This window comes from Synchiropus splendidus, chromosome 11, assembly GCF_027744825.2.
Source record: "Synchiropus splendidus isolate RoL2022-P1 chromosome 11, RoL_Sspl_1.0, whole genome shotgun sequence".
Classification (NCBI taxonomy): Eukaryota; Metazoa; Chordata; class Actinopteri; order Syngnathiformes; family Callionymidae; genus Synchiropus; species Synchiropus splendidus.
The window spans coordinates 21,638,395-21,661,054 of NC_071344.1; the positions used below are offsets into that span (position 1 = coordinate 21,638,395).

The following is a 22,660-nucleotide window of genomic DNA, read 5'->3' on the forward strand; positions in this document are numbered from 1 at the left end:
AAAAATGTGCTAAGTAGCATAATTAGTCAGATACGCGATACCGTCGCAAATGCATTACTCCCCATCTTAACTGGCCGAATACTCCTCAGCAGGAATGGGCTTTTGACATGTTTCGGCGAGTCAAACCACTTCCACTTTCCAGACGAAGGGGGGCAGCAGTGACAGCTTTGAAATAACCTCTGTCGAAGAAGAAGACAACCAGAAGGGTATCTACAGATAGAAGGTGACATATCTTTCATTCTGTATATCATCTGTTTTTTGACGGAGAAGGAAGCAATCGATAGCCATGTTCAGGGTTTTGCTTCGAGGTACCAACATTACGGCCCAGGTAAGAGCCATATTCGATCTCGAGTTGCTGACAGTAGCATGGTAGCACATCCTAGCTGTATGCGCAGGGCCCGCGGCGTTTTTGCTATGACGAGTCAAAGAGTTATTCTCCAGCTATAATTTGTGTTTGAAATGTCAAACGCCAATGGACGCTGAGGTCATTGAGCTGACGAAGATGCAGTCGTGGGCCGCACCGAAAAGCAAATGCCCGGTTCGCAAGTTTTCACGGTAGATTCGAGACTGAAGTGAATCCCCCCTTCTCTTGTTTATTTACAAACACAATGCAAACTAACTGATGCATTAAAAGTATTTTAGAATGTATTTATTGTGGTGATGTAAATCAAACACCATAGAAAACTTTTGACGTCAACAGTTGATTTCCGATCCATGTTCAGCAAGTCATGAAGTATAATGAGAAAATGAATTAATTTATGCATGTTAACTATCGAAATACAGTCATTACCCACGTTAGGCAATACAGTTAAATTTATTTTTTAAAACGTCCTTAATATCGAATGGAAATCTGAGTTCATATTTGTGTTCAGTAAAAAACAAAAGTTTGTTGTTGAAATGTTAACACCCAACACATTAATTTATTTAACCATATGGTTAATAGCTGACAGAGGTCTAGGTTCATATTCATGTTCAGCACCTCTTAGACAAAAAATATTTATTTCAGAAATACTTTTTACATGTATTGACATGTATGTACCTTTTATCTATCTATCTATCTATCTATATTATTATTATTATCATCATCATGTGATAATATGTTGTGATAATATCATTTGGACACAAAAAGATAAGAACATGTGTGTTTTTCCCCCCACAGAAAAACTGGAGGAGAAATCCTCTAATCAACCTTCAACGGTTGCAGTACCACACTGAGGGCAATTCCAGGTGCTGGTTTACGAAATAGCTATTGCATATTTATATGAATTATTGCTACATTCAAACCTGTCCTTTTTCCCCACAGTGCTACATCAAAAGTGGTTGCTGCTGGCCTGGTGACATTTGCTGGTGGCATAGGTGCTACATTGCTCTATGCCAAGTGGGACCACAAGTTTCGGATTGCTTTGGAAAAAAAAGTTCCCTATTCCGATTGGATTTTGTCCATGGCTTTGGGACCTTCCATGACAAATGGTCACCTTCCAGCACGGAAAGAGGTTTGACCAAATTCATCTTTTTTATTGAATTAATATCAAAATAATTTTTCCTCAATAATTTCCTTGTGTAGATTAGGGATGAAACTGCTTCCTGTAAAAATGTCTAACTGTGGTGAAAATCTTAGACTGTTAGAAGCACCATCAGATATGAATTTACCATTTGTCATTGCCTTAAAAGGCTGTAACTAACATATGTTATGAATAGATATCATGTAACTGTTTCAGTTTTGTGACTGGCTGTTTGAGAAGCGATTTGTTCGAAATCTGATTCAATTTTTCCCATTACAATTAATGGAAAAAGAAATAATCCGTTCCAAGCCTTAAAATAGGCTTTTGTAGGAGTGAATGTAGAGTGTCTGCTGCAGGTGCGCTGTTCGTGTATGTGTGTGGCTGCTGCATGTGGGAGGGGTTGCCGAGTGTGTGACCAGCTGAAAACAGGACATAAAAGCCTGGAGTGTGCGCCCCACCTCAGAGGTGTCGAGGAGCACCTCCCCTGTGACATTCTACCACGGTCCGGTGTGGAGACAGGAAAGGTTTTACAGAAGAAAAAACAGTCAGTACATGTAGCTAACCGGACACGTCTGCATACAGAGGCTGCGTTATACACAATAACATAGCTCGTCGTGGGTCAGCTGATCGGTCCGCTTACGTAAATTTTTTTTCTGCTTTTTTCGGGTGGGTTTGAGTTCTGGACTTTCATTCGAAATCCGAAGCAAAAAAATCGAAAAAAAAATTTCGAACTCCGATTTGTTCGAATTCCGGGACGTTCGAAAACCGAGGTACCACAGTATATGTGTTTTTTTTTTTTTTTTTGTTTTGGTTTTTTTTGTCCCACGAAACCCTGCGGACCACCTAAAATTAAACAGTCAGTGTATGATGAATTGTGCATTTCAATCAGTTTATATCATATGTTAAACAAGTTTATTATTCCATTTAGAATGAGCAGCGTCCATCAATGCTGGAACAAAATGTGGAAAAACCGAAAGTTAAAGGAGTGAAGGAACCACAGGTGGCTCAGGCCGAGGAGATAAGTCCACCTCCTACACTGCCTGTGCAGAGCCTACAAGGTATGTTAATTTATCAAGTTTTCTTTGAACAATAAATTCAGGACCTTTTTTAAGTGACCAATGTATTGCAGTGCAGTTTTTTTCTCCCTCATATTTTCATGTTCTCGATAAATGACGCGACACTATGTACTAGGTGCCCCAGTATCTTGTTTCTGCCCTTGTAGAAGGACCACAGCCACACCATTCATTGGTTATAATCCTCTGGTTTTTTTTCTGGCATTCAATCAGTGGTGGGTGTCACTGCCCTATTTGCTTCTTCATCCCGTTTTGCTTCCATGGCTCATACTTATGACGTCATTTCCTGTCCGCATGCGCACATTGGTATTTCAAGACGTCATTTCCTGTCCACATGCGCAGATGGGTCTAGCTGCTTGACTCATAAATTAAAATAAAATGAGCACCGTCATTAGGCCACGCCTCACTACACGCTCGTATTTCATCAAGAGAAGCAGAATTTGAATTACTAAAGTACTACGCCGATGTATTTTAACCTTATTATATATATATATATATATATATCACTACATTTGACTTGTATTCAACAATTTGGATATTTTAACAAGATTTCAGATAAAATAATTGGATCTTTCTGTGCAATTTGCATGCAGTTTTCTATCTTGCCTACGATGTTTTGTATATAAAATAAGTTAAGTCATTTATAAATAATGTTGGTGTGTTTTCATGTTTTGTTAATAACATGTAATCCTCAGAAAAGTTGTGATTCAATGAAAAAGACGTTTGTCCTGTTGTGTATTTGGTTGCAATAAACCAAATTAACCACTGAGACCTCGTAGGCAAGATAGAAAACTGCATGCAAATTGCACAGAAAGATCCAATTATTTCATCTGAAATGACCACTAGGTGTCGATAGAGAAAAAGAAATAAACAAGAAGAAGGACTAACAGGCTATAAGGTGAACAAGTAAACAAGGTGACCATCACAAAAGTTTCCTTTGGACGATTCATCAAACAAAACAAAATCTTGTTAAAATATCCAAATTGTTGAATACAAGTCAAATGTAGTGGAAGCAAAACGGGATGAAGAAGCAAATAGGGCAGTGACAGTGGGTCGTGCACTTCACCTCTACAGCAGTAGCCATTTTAGTTCCCAGCTTTCCATGGTGGCTCCGTGACTGGTCTGTAAATGGGCCGTGACTGGTTCATGACTGCCCCCATCCTGGACCCCTGCAGGCCCACAGCGGTAATTTAATCCCTGGTGGAACGCCCCTAAACAGCCTAAGATGCAATGCCTTATTTATCCAAGGGTAATTTAATTTACCAATTGCAAATTACCATTCATTTGTTATATTCCTCATTTTTTTCCCCCTGAATGCCAAGATCACACAAGGCACACAAGACCTATGATCCAGGACTCATTTTGAGGATTTTGTACTTTATGAAAGTCCACTAATGAAAATTAAAGTAAAAATGGTCTTGGCTCACATTAATGTGAATAATCCATTTTTAAAGATAATATGCTGTCAGTTTGGACAATTGGTTGAATTAGCATAAAATGTCTGATATGTCAACAACACCCACAGGTTGGCACAGGTTGGCCAATCGGAATAATGTGAAATAATTATTAATGTCACCATGCTAGATGGCCAGCCTTTCTCAGGTGTTGTTTATGCTTAGACGGAAGCGGAAACGAGCGGATCCGTCCCCGTTTTGTAGTTAGGTGCGATGTTCGTTAGCCACCTGAGTCTGACATTTTTGAAAACATCCGGAGTGGAAACTTTGGCACAGTCTCTAGAGAGTCACCTGCAATGTCTCGCATTGAATTAAATGTTTTTCAGTTGTCCTTTTGACAGAATAATTGCTGGATTCAGCAAGGTTTTTATTCTTTTTTGCCTCATTGAAGAGGTATATAATAATCATTTTGATTTTTCAAATTCATTCTCAATCCATGAGATTACTAACGGTGATCAATGGTGATCTGCACTCTGGCTGATTGTGATTATTGGTGATCGGCAACAAACATCCTGATCGCAGTATCCCTAAAAAAAATAGAATTATTATTTATAAATCTGAGATTTAATGTTTAGACCATATCTCGATATTTTAATTTGCTGTATTAATGAGCAGCTAAACAACTCAGGTAACCCACTCTGACTTTAGTGACTCATGTACAAATCCTTATCATGAGTCCAGGATTATGGGTCTCAGATTTGTGAGGTCCAAATTTCCATTTATTTTAATCCTGAGTAAATCTGGGCCTTGACTTTCCATGGCATTTATGTCTGAGAAATAATGAAAGAAAATAACTATTAAGATTGGTGTATCGAAAACATGCATTTGTCACGATTCGATATTTTCCCAGTGCTTTGTCCGTCTACTGCTATTACTACTGCTACTCTGCACTTCATGGTTTCCTGCAGACATGTGGTCGAAGTGGTGACTGTGATATTTGTGCATTTACGAAGAGTATTACACGTGTTTTCCACTCTAAGTGTTTCAGCCCTGTGACTGACTAGTCACGGTCTGAAACTGTTACATCTTTTTTCATTTATTTATTTACATATATATTACAACAAAAAATGTATAGTTATCATAATTTTTGAGATTTCTGTGGCTTCAAGTGATATTAATCTGTTTTGCTTCTCTTCTCACATCTTAGAGGCTTCAGCAGAAGCGACACATATCATATCAGCCATCAGCGAGGTGCCATCTGTCCCTGCGCCATGTGACACAGAAGCAGTTGACTGTAAAAATTGACACAATGTGGAATTCTTCTGTAAAAGCCATTCCTTGCATAATTATATAGAGTTTTTTATGTGTTTGTTGAAGACGAGTCCAGTAAGTTCCAAGACAAAGGGGATAGTCCTGCGGGTGCTGAGGTTACACCTGAAGTGGAACCCCTGAAAGTGCGCCCTGCTGAAGAGGTCTCGGCTCTCTTGGCTAAGCAAGACCAGGAGGAACAAGAAAAACTAGAAGGTGACTGTCAAGTTCATTTGTTTTGTACCTGAAAGGGAGCTGATCATTCTGCACGGGGCCAGAGAAATTACAATCAGGGAAGATGTTTGCCTTTTTATTTTGAGTCTTCCTTCTTCTTCTTCTTCCATTGGCCAAAGGTCGGTGAAAAACCACACATGAAGAATAGAGTAAAGAGTAAAATATAATAGTAAATAATCCAAAGTAGATTTGTGTTGTTTTCTCAAACCTTTGAAAAAAGATTTGACACAATCCTGCAGTAAACTCAATATAAATAAAGCTTAATAATTCTCAATACTAAATAAACTAAATTACTTAAGTCATTTACGGTCATCGTAACTAAAGTTAATTATTTGACCCTTCACATCAATAACTAAAATTGTAACCACATGCGGCGTCTACTTTTTGATTGTAATTCCCAGCTTGCCATGGTGGCTCCGTGACAGGTCTGTAAATGGGCCGTGACTGGTTCATGACTGCCCCCATCCTGGACCCCTGCAGGCCCACAGCAGTAATTTAATCCCTCGTGGAACACCCCTAAACAGCCTAAGATGCAATGCCTTATTTATCCAAGGGTAGGCGCGAGGATAGATTTTTTTTTAATAATGGAAATATACTTTTGTTCTTGATGTGTCAGAGATTGATTACCAAACAAAATAACGATTGACTGAACCCATATGGATTTGAAAGTGAGACTGCTGGTTCCTCAGCCGCAGGCTGTTAGCGCAGCTGATGCTTAGCAATACCCGCTGATCCCAGGGTGCACGCTCGGCACCGCTTGGCACAAACGCTGTTCGGACAAAACAGCATGAACTCCAGAGCGATGTTCGAAGAATGATTGAGATTTTAGCTAGATTGTTGTAAATGGCCTTATCACCTCACTTTCACCACTGAACGTCCTGACACTGTGATCCGTGTTGTGCGCGTCATGTTCTGATTTTTGCTTACGCAAATCACCGTTGAAACAAACCTGTGCATGTCCTCCTGACAATCATTCATTGATATGTGTGAACGAGGGATGGTCACCGGACGTTAGTTACTCAATGTGCAGACATCCAAAACGATCCAACCACAAATGAGGCTTTTCTGTTGATCTGGAGTAACTGTTAAAAACTTGATCCGGCTGCTGGGAGAGGTAGTGGCACTGTGGCCAGTTTGGCTCAAAACACAGATCATCACAATCTAAGCGAAATTTGCAGCATGTGAATTTCACTCAACATTTTACAGTAATCTGTCCGTCCACTTTGCCTTTTTATGTGCCCATTTTTAAATAAAAAAATAGTGTTAAACCGCAAGTTATTTTTGCTGCACTGTATGAGCGTGCAACAATCCAAACTGCGTTGTGCTGTTTTTGACAGCACATGTTTGTTTTAGACAAAATTCATTACATATCCTGGGAGATGTTGGCTTTTCGTGATGATTTCTAACTGTCCTTTAGTTCCACTGGTCTGTCAGCATCAAGTCACACCCACAAAGTCTGTTGGATATGAAAGATTAATTTAGACAAATATGTGTAAAAATACTGAGACTAGCCAGTACATAGACGGGATGGACAAAAAGTTATGGTGATGAATTTTATAATTTCGGCGAAAACAATGATATTATGATAAATACGTTTTCAATGTATTCCATGTTTTGGACACACTACAGTCTCTCTTGAAACTGTTTTACGATGAAACGTATTAGTGAAGTTTGTCTCCAACATCATTGTTTATATTTAAGTATAATAGTTAACTAAGTGTACAGATGAGAAATTCCATGTTTCACACCTCCGGTAGAACCCGCTCGTGTCTGACAGTCTGCTCTGCCAGCTTTATTTAGGGGTTACATTTCTTTCTGTTCCATTTGTTAATTAGTTCTTCTCTGCGTGATTTGGCTAATATTTACCTAATTTATCAATTATCATTTTCAATATGAAAATGCATTAACATCTTCCCTTTGTTTTAATTTATTCTATTCATTTTCTACATCTTCAATAGAAGTCCCGTTAGATGCAACAGTGACTCAGGTTACATAACGATGCAGAATATTTAATCAAGTCTGAATGCAATTTCTTTGTCTCCAGCCCTGTCTGCGAGCCTCGACAGCTTCTTGGCCTCATCAGCAGAAGCAACACTGCAGGCAATTGGTGCGCAGAAGGCAGCCCTGGAAGCAACCATTCGACACACCCAGAGTCTAAAAGAAGCTATGGAATCAGAGGTAAAAGGTCATCGTAGCGCTTCATCAGATCAGTAAATAGCAGACTGTCCTTTGGTCAAGGCGATGTAACCATTTGTCTTTGTACATATGTGTTGTATTGTTGCATGACAATGGGCATCACGTACAGTGGGGCAAAAAAGTCTTTAGTCAGTCACCAATTGTGCCAGTTCTCCCACTTAAAAAGATGAGAGAGGCCTGTAATTTTCATCATGATGAAAAATGATTGCATTGTTCGATTTTTAAATAATTCATTTGCAAATTATGGTGGAGTGAAGTATTTGGTCAAAAACAAAAGTTAATCTCAATACTTTGTGATATACCCTTTGTTGGCAATGACAGAGATCAAACGTTTTCTGTAACTCTTCACAAGATTTTCACACACTGTTGTAGGTATTTTGGCCCATTCCTCCATGCAGATTGCTGCTAGAGCAGTGATGTTTTGGGGCTGTCGGGCAACACGGATTTTCAACTCCCTCCAAAGATTTTCTATGCGGTTGAGATCTGGAGCCTGGCTAGGCCACTCCAGGACCTTGAAATGCTTCTTATGAAGCCACTCCTTGGCTGCCCGAGCTGTGTGTTTGGATCGTTGTCATGCTGAAAGACCCAGCCACGTTTCATCTTCAATGCTCTTGCTGATGGAAGGTTTTCATTCAAAATCTCACCATACATGGCCTCATTCATTCTCTCCTTTATGCGAATCAGTTGTCTGGTCTATTTGCAGAAAAACAGCCCCAGAGCATGATGTTTCCACCCCCATGCTTCACAGTAGGTATGGTGTTGTTTGGATGCAACTCAGCATTCTTTGTCCTCCAAACACGACGACTTGAGTTAATACCAAAAAGTTCTATTTTGGTTCCATCGGACCATATTACATTCTCCCAATCCTCTTCTGGATCATCCAAATGCTCTGTAGCAAACTTCAGACAGGCTTGGACATGTACTGGCTTCAGCAGGGGGACATGTCTGGCACAGCAGGATGTGAGTCCCTGACAGCGTAGTGTGTTACTGATGGTCGCCTTTGTTACTATGGTCCTAGCTCTCTGCAGGTCTTTCACTAGGTCCCCCGTGTGGTTGTGGGATTTTTGCTCACCGTTCTTGTTATCATTTTGACCCCACGGGGTGAGATCTTGCGTAGAGCCCCAGATCGAGGGAGATTATGGATGGTCTTGTCGGTCTTCCATTTTCTAATAATTGCTCCCACAGTTGATTTCTTCACACCAAGCTGCTTAGCTATTGCAGATTCTGTCTTCCCAGCCTAGTGAAGGTCTACAATTTTGTTTCTAATGTCCTTTGACAGCTCTTTGGTCTTGTCCATAGTGGAGTTTGGAGTGTGACTGTTTGAGGTTGTGGACAGGTGTCTTTTATACTGATGACCAGTTCAAACAAGTGCCATCAACACAGAGAACGAGTGGAGGACAGAGGAGCTTCTTAAAGAAGAAGCTACAGGTCTGTGTGAGCCAGAAATCTTGCTTGTTTGTAGGTGACCAAATACTTACTGTGGAATTTACCAATTAATTCATTAAAAATCAAACAATGTTATTCTCTGTAATTTCTTTCTCATTTTGTCTCTCATAGTTAAAGTGTATCTATGATGAAAATTGCAGGCCTCTCTCATCTTTTTTAAGTGGGTAAACTTGCACAATTGGTGACTGACTACCGTATTTTCCCCGAGTATAAGCCGCAATTTTTTTCTCGTGGTCTGAACCCTGCGGATTATGAAGCGATGCAGCTATTATATGGATTTTTACGAGGGATACTCCAATCGATCGACCACCGATTCCGAAAGGCTGAACTCGTTGTGATCTGTCAATGCCGACCACTGCCTGTCATTACCGGTCACAAAATCTGACAGCAGCCGTTCTGATGAGGCACTGCCCACGGTTTGTGATGTGTCCGCTCCTCCCTCCCTGCAGACTCGCGCGATCGCTTGGCAACGGCATGTCTAATGTGGTAGCTTTTTTCAGTCTGTCATGTCAAGTTTGCATCCTGTAGCACATGCACGTTAAAAGGCGTCAATGCCACGAATTCAATACTATATTTAAAACACCAGCACTTGACGAAGCAGTGAGTTTTGTGGTGCTCATGAAAGTGAAACTGCAGGAACCAGGGGTCACTTGCTGGTTTGAGCATGACATTTGGAACACGAAGCATATTTCCCAAGAAATAATCATTAATTTCAGATGAGCAGCCTTTCTCTGGTGTCGTTTTAAGACAGAATCAACCGCGGCCGAATCCGCTGCTGTCTTGTCTGTGTCAGATGCAGCGTTCGCGGTCCACCACCGGAATCTGAAACTTTTGCAAACATTCAGAGTGGGAACTTTCATGAAAGAGGTTGAAGACAGCTGCTTCAGCTGAGTGCTCTCCCTGTCTCTCAGAGCATCCCTAGTTTTTACAATCTAAAGAGCGTCATGCTCAAACTGATGACATCACGGGCATTTTATTTACCTTTAAAGCACTCAAATTGCGCTGTTTTCGCCCGCGTGTCCAGAGCTCTTCCAACGGAGACGATCTACTGGGGGGTGAAAACAGTGCTTTTTGAACACTTTAAATGTAAATAAGATGTGAGGAGTTCATGACTGGAGTTCAGAACACTGGCAAGATTGTTTCATGTCGCTGTCTCGACGCTGGACCCCGTTTACAGAACTAGAACTAGAGGATCGCTAGAAGTGATCCTCGTGCATTTTCTGTGGGACAGACAGCAACAGTGCACCTGCGGCTTATAGACCGGTGCGGCTTATGTATGAAAATGATCCATTTTCCTTATTAGATTTGGTGGGTGCGGCTAATATTCCGGTGCGCTCTATAGTCCGGAAAATATGGTAAATACTTTTTTGCCCCACTGTATAACATTTCTTTGAGCTCCTTGGTATATCAATTGAGAACTTGTTCCATTCATCTATGTCTTTCACTTGTCCACATATCATTTTGTTTGTGTCATTAAAAATATCCGTAATTCTTAGGTGTCACCTGAAGAGAAGTCCGCCCAGTGGAAAGATCTGGAAACGTATCTTGCAGACAGGACTTCCGCCATCACAGAAGCAGAAGCCGCTGTTATAAATGCAAAGTAAGGTGAAATACATACAAGTCACACATTTCATACCTCCCTGAAGTGTGACTTGTCACTTTGAATGTAAAGACAATTGATTTGGGACTTCCAATTGCATTCTTTCTCTGCAGTGAATCTTTGGACTCTCTAAAGTTGATGATTGAAAAGTCCAAAATGGCAAAAATTGCTGCAGCAAGCCCAATTCTTTTAGCAGCTGAGGAGAATCTTCATCAAATGATATTGGATTTGGACAAAATGGTTAAGAAGGTAAGTGTTAATGCTACTATATGTTTGAAATACTACAGTAATCAATAAAATATTAATATTACATATATTATTACCTCCTAATAATGATAAAAAAGGTAAATATCAAAAGATAAGAACATTGTATTCACTTAACTTTTGTCGACTGATGCCTGACATGGGGTGTTTTCCATGGCCGTGGTTGCTGTAAGAAACAGCCAGTCATTCTCAACTAATAACACAACAATTTCACGGGAACAACAACACATTTCAGATGAAGAGCTGATAGGAACTATGCATAGATTAAAAATCCCAATGCGGTGAAGATGAGACATATCTAGACTTTTTTTGCTCATGCATGAAAGTCAGTCCAATGACATTGGGAAATTAGATAAAATATTTACCACTTGCACACTCCTGTCTAGATGAATGGAATTAATGTGGATTTTCCTTTAAACAAAATGACTGATATTTGATTTGCATTTAACTTGCGTGCTACCAATGATTGATTTGGGGACAACTAACAAAAACTAAAAGGATTTATTTTCCTTCTGTTTACATGTATATATGAGTGATTAAAATGAAAACATTTTACAATGCTTGTGTTGTATCCTAGTAACCATTCATGACAGCTCATTCGTCACCGAAGTTTGAACATTCATCTATGGGTTGGTCTGTTCATGTCCGTTGAGTTTAGGTCCAGGCTGCTGAAGCGGAAGCTAAAGTTGTCTCCCAATATACAGAACTGGTCAATGAAGCAAAAAGGCAGTTCCAGCGGGAAGTGACCAATCTCACTCCGGAGATCCAGGCCAACTGGAAGGGACTAAGTAAGTGAGAAAGAAAGAATTCATGTTTACAACACCCTTGTGGGTGTCGGCTTGCTTGTTTTAGGGGAAATCACTCTTCAATGGTAACGTCGCTGCCCCTAAAAAATGTATTTACAGAGTGTTCATTTTTAACAAGTGCAACATATCCAAACCAATTCTATATTAATAATATATTCTAGCAGCAAATGTCAATGAAAAGAAAGACGGACTGTGTGGAGACTTGATATATCAGTTGTAAATAAGTAGCAAAGAAGACATAAGAGCAGAGGTGAAATTCTGTATTACATAGAAGAAAATAATAATTAAGTAGATCTGACCATCCTTTGGAATGCATTGAAGGCTGTACTACGAGGGAAAATAATACCATAAAGGTTGTGCATATAAAAAAAGAATGAGAACATGTGAAGAGAACTGAAACTTAAAATGCTAATATTAGAACATGAAAAGTCACCTGACTCAGAAACCTGTGCAGAAGTAAAATAATTAAATCCATACAAGAAGCAAAAATATTATGAATTGGAAACTAGGGCCATCAAATTAACAGCCAGACATATCCGTAAACAGACAATAACCAATAACAAAAATCAGAGATCCAATAACAAATGACCCAAAATATCATCTAGTAGATAGAAAACTATTATCATACACTCACAACCAACATCTTTTGATGAGGAAAGAAATTGTTATTTGTAGCATAAAGTAGAACTGATTTTGCTGGTGATATTATCATATACAACCAAATCAGTCACTACCAATTTTGAAACATTTAGGCACATGTCAGATTATAAAACCAATGTTTAAAAGCAGAAATATTAACATTCAACTATTCACCATATGAAACCTACCAACCTAATTAAAATAGTATGTAAGTTACCTTAAATATCTTATCAATATTAGAAAACAATTAACAGAAACCTATCAAGCAAACTATAAGGTAAATCGACAAGAAGATATCATGAGATCGACTCTCACCATTATTTTTCAGTTGTAAGATTTAAATGTATAAACCCGACTTCTACAGTATATTTTTTCCAAGCATTGTCAGTAAAAGTCCCTCTCCAAACGAGAGAATTCCAATGTTGGCGTGAATGTGGTGAGACAGATACCAATAACTCATACTTCTGGAAATGCCCCAAAAGTGATACAGTACATGACGCATTGAAGAGTATATTTTACGACGATGTCCGTCTAAACCCAGATATATTTTTATCTCTGGTAGCTCATAAACCAAGTTAAAATTCAAAAATGGGGAAAATGTGATCCACTGACTGAGACAACGAATGTAAAACGGTTATTGTTATTTTTATATTCTCTATTTCATTTGTCAGTGAATTGAGTTGATGTGTTTATACTTTACATACTTTATATAACTTATCCAAATAAAAATGAAAAGTGACAAAAATAAATAAATGAAATGACAAGTGCCTGTGTAGAACATGTTCTGGATAAGAACTTGGAAGGAAACACTAAGTTCTAAATATTTTTAAATTTATTTTAGCAGGAAGGCTGTCCGTGGATGATTTGAATGCCCTGATTGCTCATGCTCATCGTCGCATTGATCAACTAAACCGAGAGCTTGCAGAGCAAAGAGTCAGAGAGCAGATACACATTGATGTGGCACTGGAGCAGCAGAGGCTGGAACACCAGAAAACCCTGGAGTCAACAGTGAACGCTTCCACTTTACACATAAAAGAAGAACAACGACTTGAAAAGGAGAGGAAGGTGAGGTATTATTATTATTATTAGAACATTCTACTGTGTTCTACTTCCAAGCTAATCTGGTAGAGCACAAAACACATGAAAGAAATCAATGAATGAATTTCGGTGTGCTAGTAGAGAGACAAACATTGCTGGTCATGTTTAGAGCCAGAAATTGACTGCTACCGGGTCATCTAGCAGGACTGTTCTAATGAGGAGGAGCAGAGAAGAAGTGGCAACTTTTGTATTATTGCAAGTCCACATTTATTGATATGAGTTGGAGGAAAAGTAAATATGTAAATTTAGTCGGTGCTCCTAACTCCACTTTGAAGCAGGATTGGTTTACTTGGGAAGCCTGTCAGAAATGACTGACTTCTTAACTCTGGTTTAACTTCTTAACTGTGGTTTTAATATTAATAATGGCTGCATGGAAAAATACTTCTTCCAGAGGCAACATCATCAGATTGCAGGATTTTCATATATTGCTTAGTGATATATTCTCTCTTCTTCATTGGAGTCTGTCCCTTATCAGCGAAGAACGGAGCACAGAGAGTTTTCTGTGCTCATGAAGGTGAAACTGCAGCAACCAGCGGTCACTCCCAGAAGCTACTTTCCCAAGCAATAATTAATTTCACCGAGCTAGTTAACTAGCCAACCAAATCCGTCTGCGTTTTGAGTCGTGTGCAGCGGTCCAGACCAGAAACTTTCATCAATGCTGTCTCGGAGTCCCGCTACAAGTGGCCAGTATGTAAATTTTTCACAGACATAGCAGAGGGGGGGTGTTATTCGCCTCCTTCAGATAATGCAGCCAGTTTTCTTCTTACGCCAAGCACGGATAAATGCAGAGGGTTGCTTCAGGAAGGGCATCCGACGTAAAAACTTGCCAAACTAAAGATGCGGATGAGACAAATGTATCGACCGATACCGTATCGGTCGAGGCCCGGGTCAACAACGACCGCCATCAGTGCTGTCAACCAGCTGGGTGCTGATGGAAAGAGAGGGAGAAGAGGAAAGACAAGAGAATAGGTTTGGGAGTAGGAACTTTGAATTTGGGAACTATGACAGGGAAAGCTAGAGTGTTGGCTGACATGATGCAGAGGAGGAAGGCGGATATTCTATGTGTTCAGGAGACCAAGTGGAAAGGTAGCAAGGCTAGATGCTTAGGAGCAGGGTTTAAACTGTTTTATAGTGTAGTGGATGGCAAGAGGAATGGAGTGGGAGTCATCTTGAAGGAGGAGTTTGCCAGGAATGTTCTAGAAGTGAAACGAGTATCAGACAGAGTGATAGGTCTCAAGTCCGAAATTGAAGGAGTCATCTTCAATGTAATTAGTGCTTATGCCCCACAGGTGGGGTGTGACCTTGAGGAGAGTGAATTAGATGAACTGCTGGAGAGTATTCCCAGAGGTGAGAGAGTGGTCATTGGGACATTGCAGACTTCAATGGACACGTTGGTGCAGGAAACAGAGGTGACGAGGAAGTGATGGGAAAGTTTGGTATACAGGATAGGAACACTGAAGGTTAGATGGTTGTAGACTTTGCAAAAAAGGATGGAAGTGGCTGTGGTCAATACTTTCTTCCAGAAGAGGGAAGAGCATAGAGTGACTTACAGAAGTGGAGGTCGGAGCACACAGGTGGATTACATCTTGTGTAGACGATGTCACTTGAAGGTGATTAGTGATTGTAAAGTAGTAGTGGGTGAGAGTGTTGCCAGACAACATAGGATGGTGGTGTGCAGGATGACCATGGTGTAGAGGAAGATGAAGAGGGCAAAGGCAGAGAAGAAGACAAAGTGGTGGAAGCTGACGGAGGAAGAGTCTTGTGTTGCCTTCAGGGAGGGATTGAAGCAGACTTTGGGTGGCCAAGAAGGACTTCCAGATGACTGGACAACTACAGCTGAGGTGATCAGGGAGACATGTAGAAGAGTTCTTGTGTCATCTGGAAGAAAGGTGGATAAGGAGACTTGGTGGTGGAACGAAGAAGTGCAGGAATGCGTACAAAGGAAGAGGTTAGCTAAGAAAAAGTGGTATGTTGAGAGAACAGAAGAGAGTAGTCAGGAGTACAGGGAGGCCCAGCATAAGACAAAGGTAGTGGTGTCAATGGCCAAACAGAGGGCTTACGAGGACTTGTATGTGAGGTTGGACAGTTAGGAGGGTGAGAGAGATTTGTACAGGATTGCAAGGCAGAGAGATAGAGATGGGAAAGACATGCAGCAAGTTATGGTGATCAAGGATAGAGAGGGGAATGTTTTGACTGATAACAAAAGTGTGTTGCTGAGATGGAAAGAGTACTTTGTTCTCTCTCATTTTCCTCATTCATCAGCTCTTCAAAGAGTACAAGGAGTGAGCATTGTAGCTTCGGACGTGGCAAAGAGGCTGAAGTGAGAAGGGCATTGAAGAGGATGAAGAGTGGAAAGGCAGTGGGTCCTGATGATATACCTGTGGAGGTCTGGAAGTGTTCAGGAGAGGTGGCAGTAGACTTTTTAGCGAGAACATTTAACAACGTCTAGAGTGAGAAGATCCCTGAGGAATGGAGGAGAAGTGTGCTGGTGCCCATCTTCAAGAACAAGGGAGAACATGTCCAGTGTTGTGGCAACTATCGAAGGATAAATTTGATGAGCCATACGATGAAGTTGTGGTAAAGAGTACCGGAAAGTAGCCCAAGGGCAGAAGTTAGCATCTGTGAGCAATAATTCGGCTTCATGCCAAAAACGAACACCACAGATATGGTGTTTGCTTTGAGGATGTTCATGGAGAAGCACAGAGAAGGTCAGAAGGAGCTCCATTGTGTCTTTGTGGACCTGGAGAAAACGTATGACAGAGTGCCAATAGAAGAGTAATGGTATTCTATGAGGAAGTCTGGAGTGGTATAGAAGTATGTTCGAGTGGTGCAAGACATGTATACCAGGTGTAAGACAGTGGTGAGGTGTGCTGCAGGTGTAACAGAGGAGTTCAAGGTGGAGGTGGGACTGCACCAAGGCTCAGCTCTGAGCCCCTTCTTGTTTGCCATGGTGATGGACAGGTTGACGGATGAGGTTAGACAAGAAGCCCCTTGGACAATGATGTTTGCAGATGGCATTGTGATCTGTGGTGAGAGCAGGGAGCAAGTGGAAGATAAGCTAGAGATGTGGAGGTTAGCCACAGTAAGACAGAATACATGTGTGTGAACCCAAGTGGACAGGTGAAGTTACAGGATGGAGAGATAAAAAAGGTGGAGGATTTTAAGTACGTAGGCTCAACTGTCCAGGGTGATGGAGAGTGTGACAAAGAGGTGAAGAAGCGGGTGCAGGCAGGATGGAATAATTGGAGAAAAGTGTCAGGTGTGATGTGTGATAAAAGGGTGTCGGCAAGGATGAAAGGGAAGGTGTACAAGAGGGTGGTGAGGCCAGCAATGTTGTATGGTTTGGAAACAGTGGCACTGAGGAAAAGACAGGAGGCAGAGCTGGAGGTAGCAGAGATGAAGATGCTGAGCTTCGATCTGGGAGTGAGCAGGATGATAGGATCAGGAACCAGTATATCAGAGGGACAGCACATGTCTGGTGTTTAGGAGACAAAGTCAGAGAGGCTAGATTGAGATGGTTTGGACATGTACAGAGGATAGATAGCCAGTACATTGGTAGGAAGATATTGAGGTTACAACTGCCCGGCAGAAGGTTGAGAGGAAGGCTAAAGAGGAGATTTATGGATGTGGTGAAGGAGGACATGAGGTTTGTCGGTTTGAGAGAAGAGGAAGCAGAGGACAGGGTGAGATGGAGGAGGATGATCCGCTGTGGCGACCCCTGAAGGGAGAAGCAGAAAGAAGATTTGCCTCCTTCAGATGTCTATGAAAACGTGTCTGAATTAAAATAATTTAATGGTTCATGTTTTCACATCATGCTCACAGAAGGTGCTGCAGATTGGTGCAAGTTTTCCCTAGTAGTGAGCAAAACCTGTAGTACTGACAGTTTTGATGCAGTGAAATTTCTAATAGTGTGTTTTATTTGATTTGTTCGCATAATTGTCGTAAACATGCAAGTTATTATTATTATTATTATTGTTGTTGTTGTTATTCACAAAATAGAATACTGTTGATTTCCATGTAGTTCTTTTTGAAGGTTTGAACACATTACAACACTGTGATAATTAGTGTCACAATTATATCATAATAATAATAAAAAATATTATCAATTAAAATTTATATATATATATATATATATATATATATATATATATATATATATATATATATATATATATATATATATATATATATATATATATATACACACACATACATACTGAAGACAAAAGTGGTCTTCATTGATTTTGGAGAGATTGTCCTCCTCCCTTGCTCATGGCAATATGTTTGTTTTGAGTCCAGGTACGCAGTGGTGGCGTCATTGGTTCTGCATTTTCTGGTCAACTGAACCACGATGTCTGTGTATGTTCATCTAAAAACAATCCAGCAGTGAGGCTTTGGCTGGGTGGGATTTTAGCTTTCTGGAGTGCTATTCTTTTTTTAATGGAGGTGGTAGTGGTCAGCAGAGGCAGGCTGAAGGTTTGCTTCTGACTAATCACGGTAGACTGGGTGTTGTTGAGGAAAACGAGATTTCAGCTTGCGTGAAACGTTTTTTCGGGTCAGTCTTATGTACATTTTCTGATGTAAATATTTAAAATTATAGATTTATGTGCGGACAGAAACATATTGATGTGTTCAATATGGCTCCAATATCATTTTAAAAGACACTCAAATCAGTCCATCCGTTGCTTTGTTAAAACATCACATTAATATAGACAAAAGGCTTCAAAATTCAAAAGATGGGAAAAATGTTTAAGTGCCAGAAATTGCAAGAACTTTCCTTCACCCTGCTCTTTTTCAGTCCCTCTAAATTGTATGAAATGTTGCTTTCACTAAATGTAATGGAGGCAATGCAATATAATGCCAAGATATGCAAGTCTAGTAAATGTTAAATGTTATTGGAATGTATTGAAGGAGGCTGAAGTAAACATCATTCTTTCACTCAATGTTTTGTTTTTAGTGAGTTGCGTTCACAAAATGCAATGGTACTAATAATTATAATAGGAATAGTTATATTGTGTTTCCATTTTCAGCATTGGTTACGTCATTTTCAATGACAGCCAGGAATTTTCATTTCATTGCATCCCGATGAATTATTGTCATATCTTGTTTTCACATGCATTTCAACTTGTGTTAGTTGGCTGAGCTGAGAGATGTGTTGGAGGCAGAAATGAGGACACAGCTCAGACGACAAGCAGCTGCGCACACTGACCATGTAAGAGAAGTCCTTAAAGTCCAGGAGCAGGAATTGAGAGATGAGGCTGAGCAGGTAAAATGCACACACGCACGGAAAAATGCACTTTATGGGGTCTGCTCATTGACATGGCATAACCGTAACCAAGACTCTTGGCTAAGCTTAAACCTAATTATTATGATCCTGTTATTTGGAAGTCTCACCCTAAAGGCTTAGCCTTGTGTGGTCCAACAAAAGGGATCTGGCATGTTTTCCCTCAAATTGGTCCTCACTTGGACAGATGATCTTAAACGCACACTCATTCACACGCACACGCTGCATTAATGTCTTGTTTGCCATTGTCATCCTCTTAAAAAAAAGTGAATGCATTTTCCCCCCATATACTGTACATTGTTAAATGATTCCGTGAATGTACCAACAGGTCCTGATCAGCAAAACGCAGGAACAAGAGACTCGCCTCCGTCAGCTCACTCAAGAACAGCTCGATAACTTCATTCTTGATATGAATGCTGCTTATGCACGACTAAAGGGGATCGAAGAAGCGATCGACAGTAAGATGATCAACCAAACACATGCATAGATCCACACAACACATTCTGTTGTTTAACCGCTTAGATTTTAATGTTATTGTGCTTTGTATCTTGCACCAGATGTTCGAAATCGCAGCGCCGTAACAAAACAAAGCTCATTCTATTTGTACCTAAGTGAGAGGATTGTAGCACTCAAGGCAATAGCTTAATTTTGCTGCTGTGTTTGTTGTTCAGTCTACTTTGCATCCAATATACTGTGAACCATATTGTTAGTTCTACTGTCAATTTGAACTGGTTATCGGAAACAACTAAAGACACAATACAATTGGATATTCTATACAGTGATCGCGCCATATAACTCACATAAATAAAGAGGTCCGATACTGTCACCACAGAAGCTCATTTTGATCGGGTTTTTTGCTTTAATTGTAAAAGATTCACATCAAAAGGTGTGCTTTAGAGTGGTGCATGATCCTTGAAATGAATACAGAGCAACAGTCCTGTGACGCTGATTTACAAAGTCAATCGCTCCTCTAATATTCAAACGTGTTAACACCCGATCAAATGGATGTTGACCCCTTAGGTGGCAAAATTGCAACAGGTAGCGTTGCGGCATTTAAGCTCTGATTTCCGCCAGGATTTTTAGGAACCAACAGTATTTTGTTATGTAAAAGTCCAATGTCAGGTGATGTCATCAGGGGCGGGAGTTGGGAATTTTCGGATTTGGATGTTTCCATCTCACCTGGGCTTACAGCTAAAGCACGTTGCGATTTCATCATCATGATGAGTGTTGACCCAGTGTCAACAGAGGAGTCTTTATTTCAGTATAAGCCTGTGGATCAGGTGAACTGTGAAACTTGAAGAAAGAGTAGATCAAAGGCTAAGTTAACTAATCTTACTTGTTAGATGTAAGAGGTGTTGGAATTGTTTCACTGTCAATCAAGTACTGTATGATATAGCATTGCCAAAATGTGTTTGTATTTCCTCCTCATTAAATTTAAATTGATTTCTATTCAATTTCTATTTAATTTCTATTCTATTCTATTTGCCACTACAATAAGCAATTAATCAAAGAGTAATACAAAGAGGATTCCAACAAATCAAAACTGAAAAAAAATCTGAATTCCCAAAAATAAGACGGGTTGGGCGGGGATGAATGGAATTTGGTGAAAAATAAAATATTTTATAGGGCAATAGCTATGGCCTACAATAGCACATGGGTAGATCTACATAAAGTCAAGGCCTTTATCCTCAAAGGCACAGTGCAACTCCTTTGGACCTCTGTACTTCTCTATGTGGTGATCTTTTTCCGAGTTGAAATCCACACTGTTCCTCACTGATGCTGACCTCTTTATGTTTGGACTGAACAACTCAACATAATTGATTGATAATTGATTTTGCTTCATTTTATTTTTCTTTACTGCAGGCCATGTCGAGGCTGAGGAAGAAGCACGTAAGGCTCACCAGCTCTGGCTCTCCGTGGAAGGTCTAAATTATGCTTTGAGCACAGCAGATATTGATGCCCCCAGCAGGCCTCTGGAGAGTGCGGTCGAGGCTGTGCGTGGCTGCTGCCATGACAATGACTTTGCTGTGGCATTAACTTCAGCACTTCCAGAGGAATCCCTTAAACGTGGCATATACAGCGAAGCTTCCTTACGTTCCTCCTTCAACTCTCTTCATCAGCTTGTCCGTCGCGTTGCTCTCATTGATGAATCTCACAACTCTTTGTACCAGTATTTCTTGTCTTACCTCCAAGCTGCACTACTGTTTCAGGAGAAACCAGAAGCACCCCCAGCCCAGCTAACAATCAACGATTATGACCCGTTTAAACTTCTTTCTTATGCAAGCTACTGTTTAGAACATGGTGATCTGGAATTGGCAGCCAAGTTGGTGAACCAGTTGACAGGCGAAGCAAGGAGGGCAGTGGATGACTGGCTGAAAGAAGCCAGACTTACCCTGGAAACTAGGCAGGTTATCAGTCTTCTGTCTGCATATGCAAATGCTGCAGGTTTAGGAACTACTCAGGTGCCACTGGCTAAATCAGCATTATAAGGCTGACCTGAGTCAGCAACTTTGTAAGGATATTGGCCTAATAAGGGAATGGGTACATCTAATTTATAGAGAACTGAATAATCTTTCTATAATTGTTCAAGAGGACAGTGGTTCTCACTTCCATTTGGGTGTGAAAAGTATGTTTAACCCTGTGCTAGTTAAGGAAATTACAGCTGTAAATGTTTTTAAAGTATGCACTGTACCAATAAAGTCGCAATAGTCACCATCAAGTATCACCTGTTGACCGGCATCTGTTTGACATGTGCTTGTGGCAACACGGGGTCAGTAGCCCCATGAGTTCTGTCACATATGCCTTTCATCCACGCCATCCGGGTCTGATGTCTGCTCTCACTCTATTTGATACCAGTTCCCAGAGTGGTTATGCTGGTTATGTCTCTGTATGGACAACTGATCTGCAATTTTTGAAAACGACAATGCTCCCCTGTTGCTCATCCCAAAAGTCAGAGTAATGTTCATTCAACATCCACTGTTCAGCTTAAATATTAACACAAAATCATCAGCTACTCTTTCATTATAATGAGCAGCGCACATCATGCCACAGTTGGAGCAAACAAGCTGTTCAAAAGTGCACCGAAGAGAAAACTCTAAACCGACGAGGCGGCGACTTATGAAGCAGTTGCAAGAGAATCTCAGAACCTGAAAAGTCCATTGCAATGTCTTTGTCACCATCACTCAGAGTTACAGATACCGTCCTTTCCTTGTGGTAAGAGTAACCTTGGGGGAACAGCAGTGCCATGACTGACGAGCCATGAAATTGAGTCATAAGTCATAAAATTGAGGGTGATCCTTCAGATAGTGGAAGTATAGGTAGGTTTGCATCCAGCTTTGAGATTGTAAAGGTTTAGTCGCTGCAAACTGTCAGCATGGACTAAATATGAGTCAGAATCCGCTTTATTGCCAATGTCAGTGAGGATTCCACCAACTAGGAAAGCGCTTTGGTACAGCATGTAATAATGAACAAAAATAAACCCCCAAAAATTTAATAATGAATAAAAATAAACAATAATTATGAAAGTAACAAATAAACCACAAGCAACAAAGGCTGTTCACAAATTGATCAGTTGACGGCTGAGGCGAAGAAGCTGTTCTTGTGACAGGAGGTTCTGATCTGGATTGACCATAGCATCCTGCCAGAGGGAAGAGGAACAAACAGTCCATGACCAGGGTGAGAAGGGTCGGCTCTGATCCGACCTGCACGTCTCTGGGTCCTGGAGACATACAGGTCTTGAAGAGGTGGCAGGCTGCAACCGATCACCTTCCCCCACTACCTCCTCCTGGACCATTTAGCGGACATCAGGGTCACTGG

General features: G+C 40.5%; 1 protein-coding gene across 2 annotated transcripts; it reads left to right on the forward strand.

Moving 5' to 3' along the window:
* The first annotated feature begins 153 nt into the window (after nucleotides 1-153).
* Nucleotides 154-22,167, forward strand: immt (inner membrane protein, mitochondrial (mitofilin)). 2 transcript variants are annotated; one of them, XM_053879293.1, is made up of 14 exons: nucleotides 154-328; nucleotides 1,160-1,227; nucleotides 1,304-1,493; nucleotides 2,431-2,560; nucleotides 5,177-5,263; nucleotides 5,347-5,493; nucleotides 7,556-7,689; nucleotides 10,650-10,753; nucleotides 10,867-11,002; nucleotides 11,676-11,805; nucleotides 13,304-13,527; nucleotides 18,695-18,826; nucleotides 19,173-19,302; nucleotides 20,708-22,132. In XM_053879293.1, exons 1-14 carry the CDS (start codon nucleotides 287-289, stop codon nucleotides 21,331-21,333), a joined length of 2,280 nt encoding a protein of 759 aa, XP_053735268.1. In that variant the 5' UTR covers nucleotides 154-286; the 3' UTR covers nucleotides 21,334-22,132. The 2 variants fall into 2 exon arrangements, with proteins under 2 accessions (XP_053735268.1, XP_053735269.1); XM_053879294.1 differs by having other exon boundaries at nucleotides 156-328; nucleotides 13,307-13,527; nucleotides 20,708-22,167.
* Nucleotides 22,168-22,660: the final 493 nt, after the last annotated feature.

Coding starts and splice junctions, on each gene's coding strand:
- immt (XM_053879293.1), top strand. CDS start 287: ATGTTCAGGGTTTTGCTTCGAGGTACCAACATTACGGCCCAG. Junction 5,264..5,346: donor TGACACAGAAGCAGTTGACT/GTAAAAATTGAC, acceptor TGTTTGTTGAAG/ACGAGTCCAGTAAGTTCCAA. Junction 7,690..10,649: donor AAGAAGCTATGGAATCAGAG/GTAAAAGGTCAT, acceptor CGTAATTCTTAG/GTGTCACCTGAAGAGAAGTC.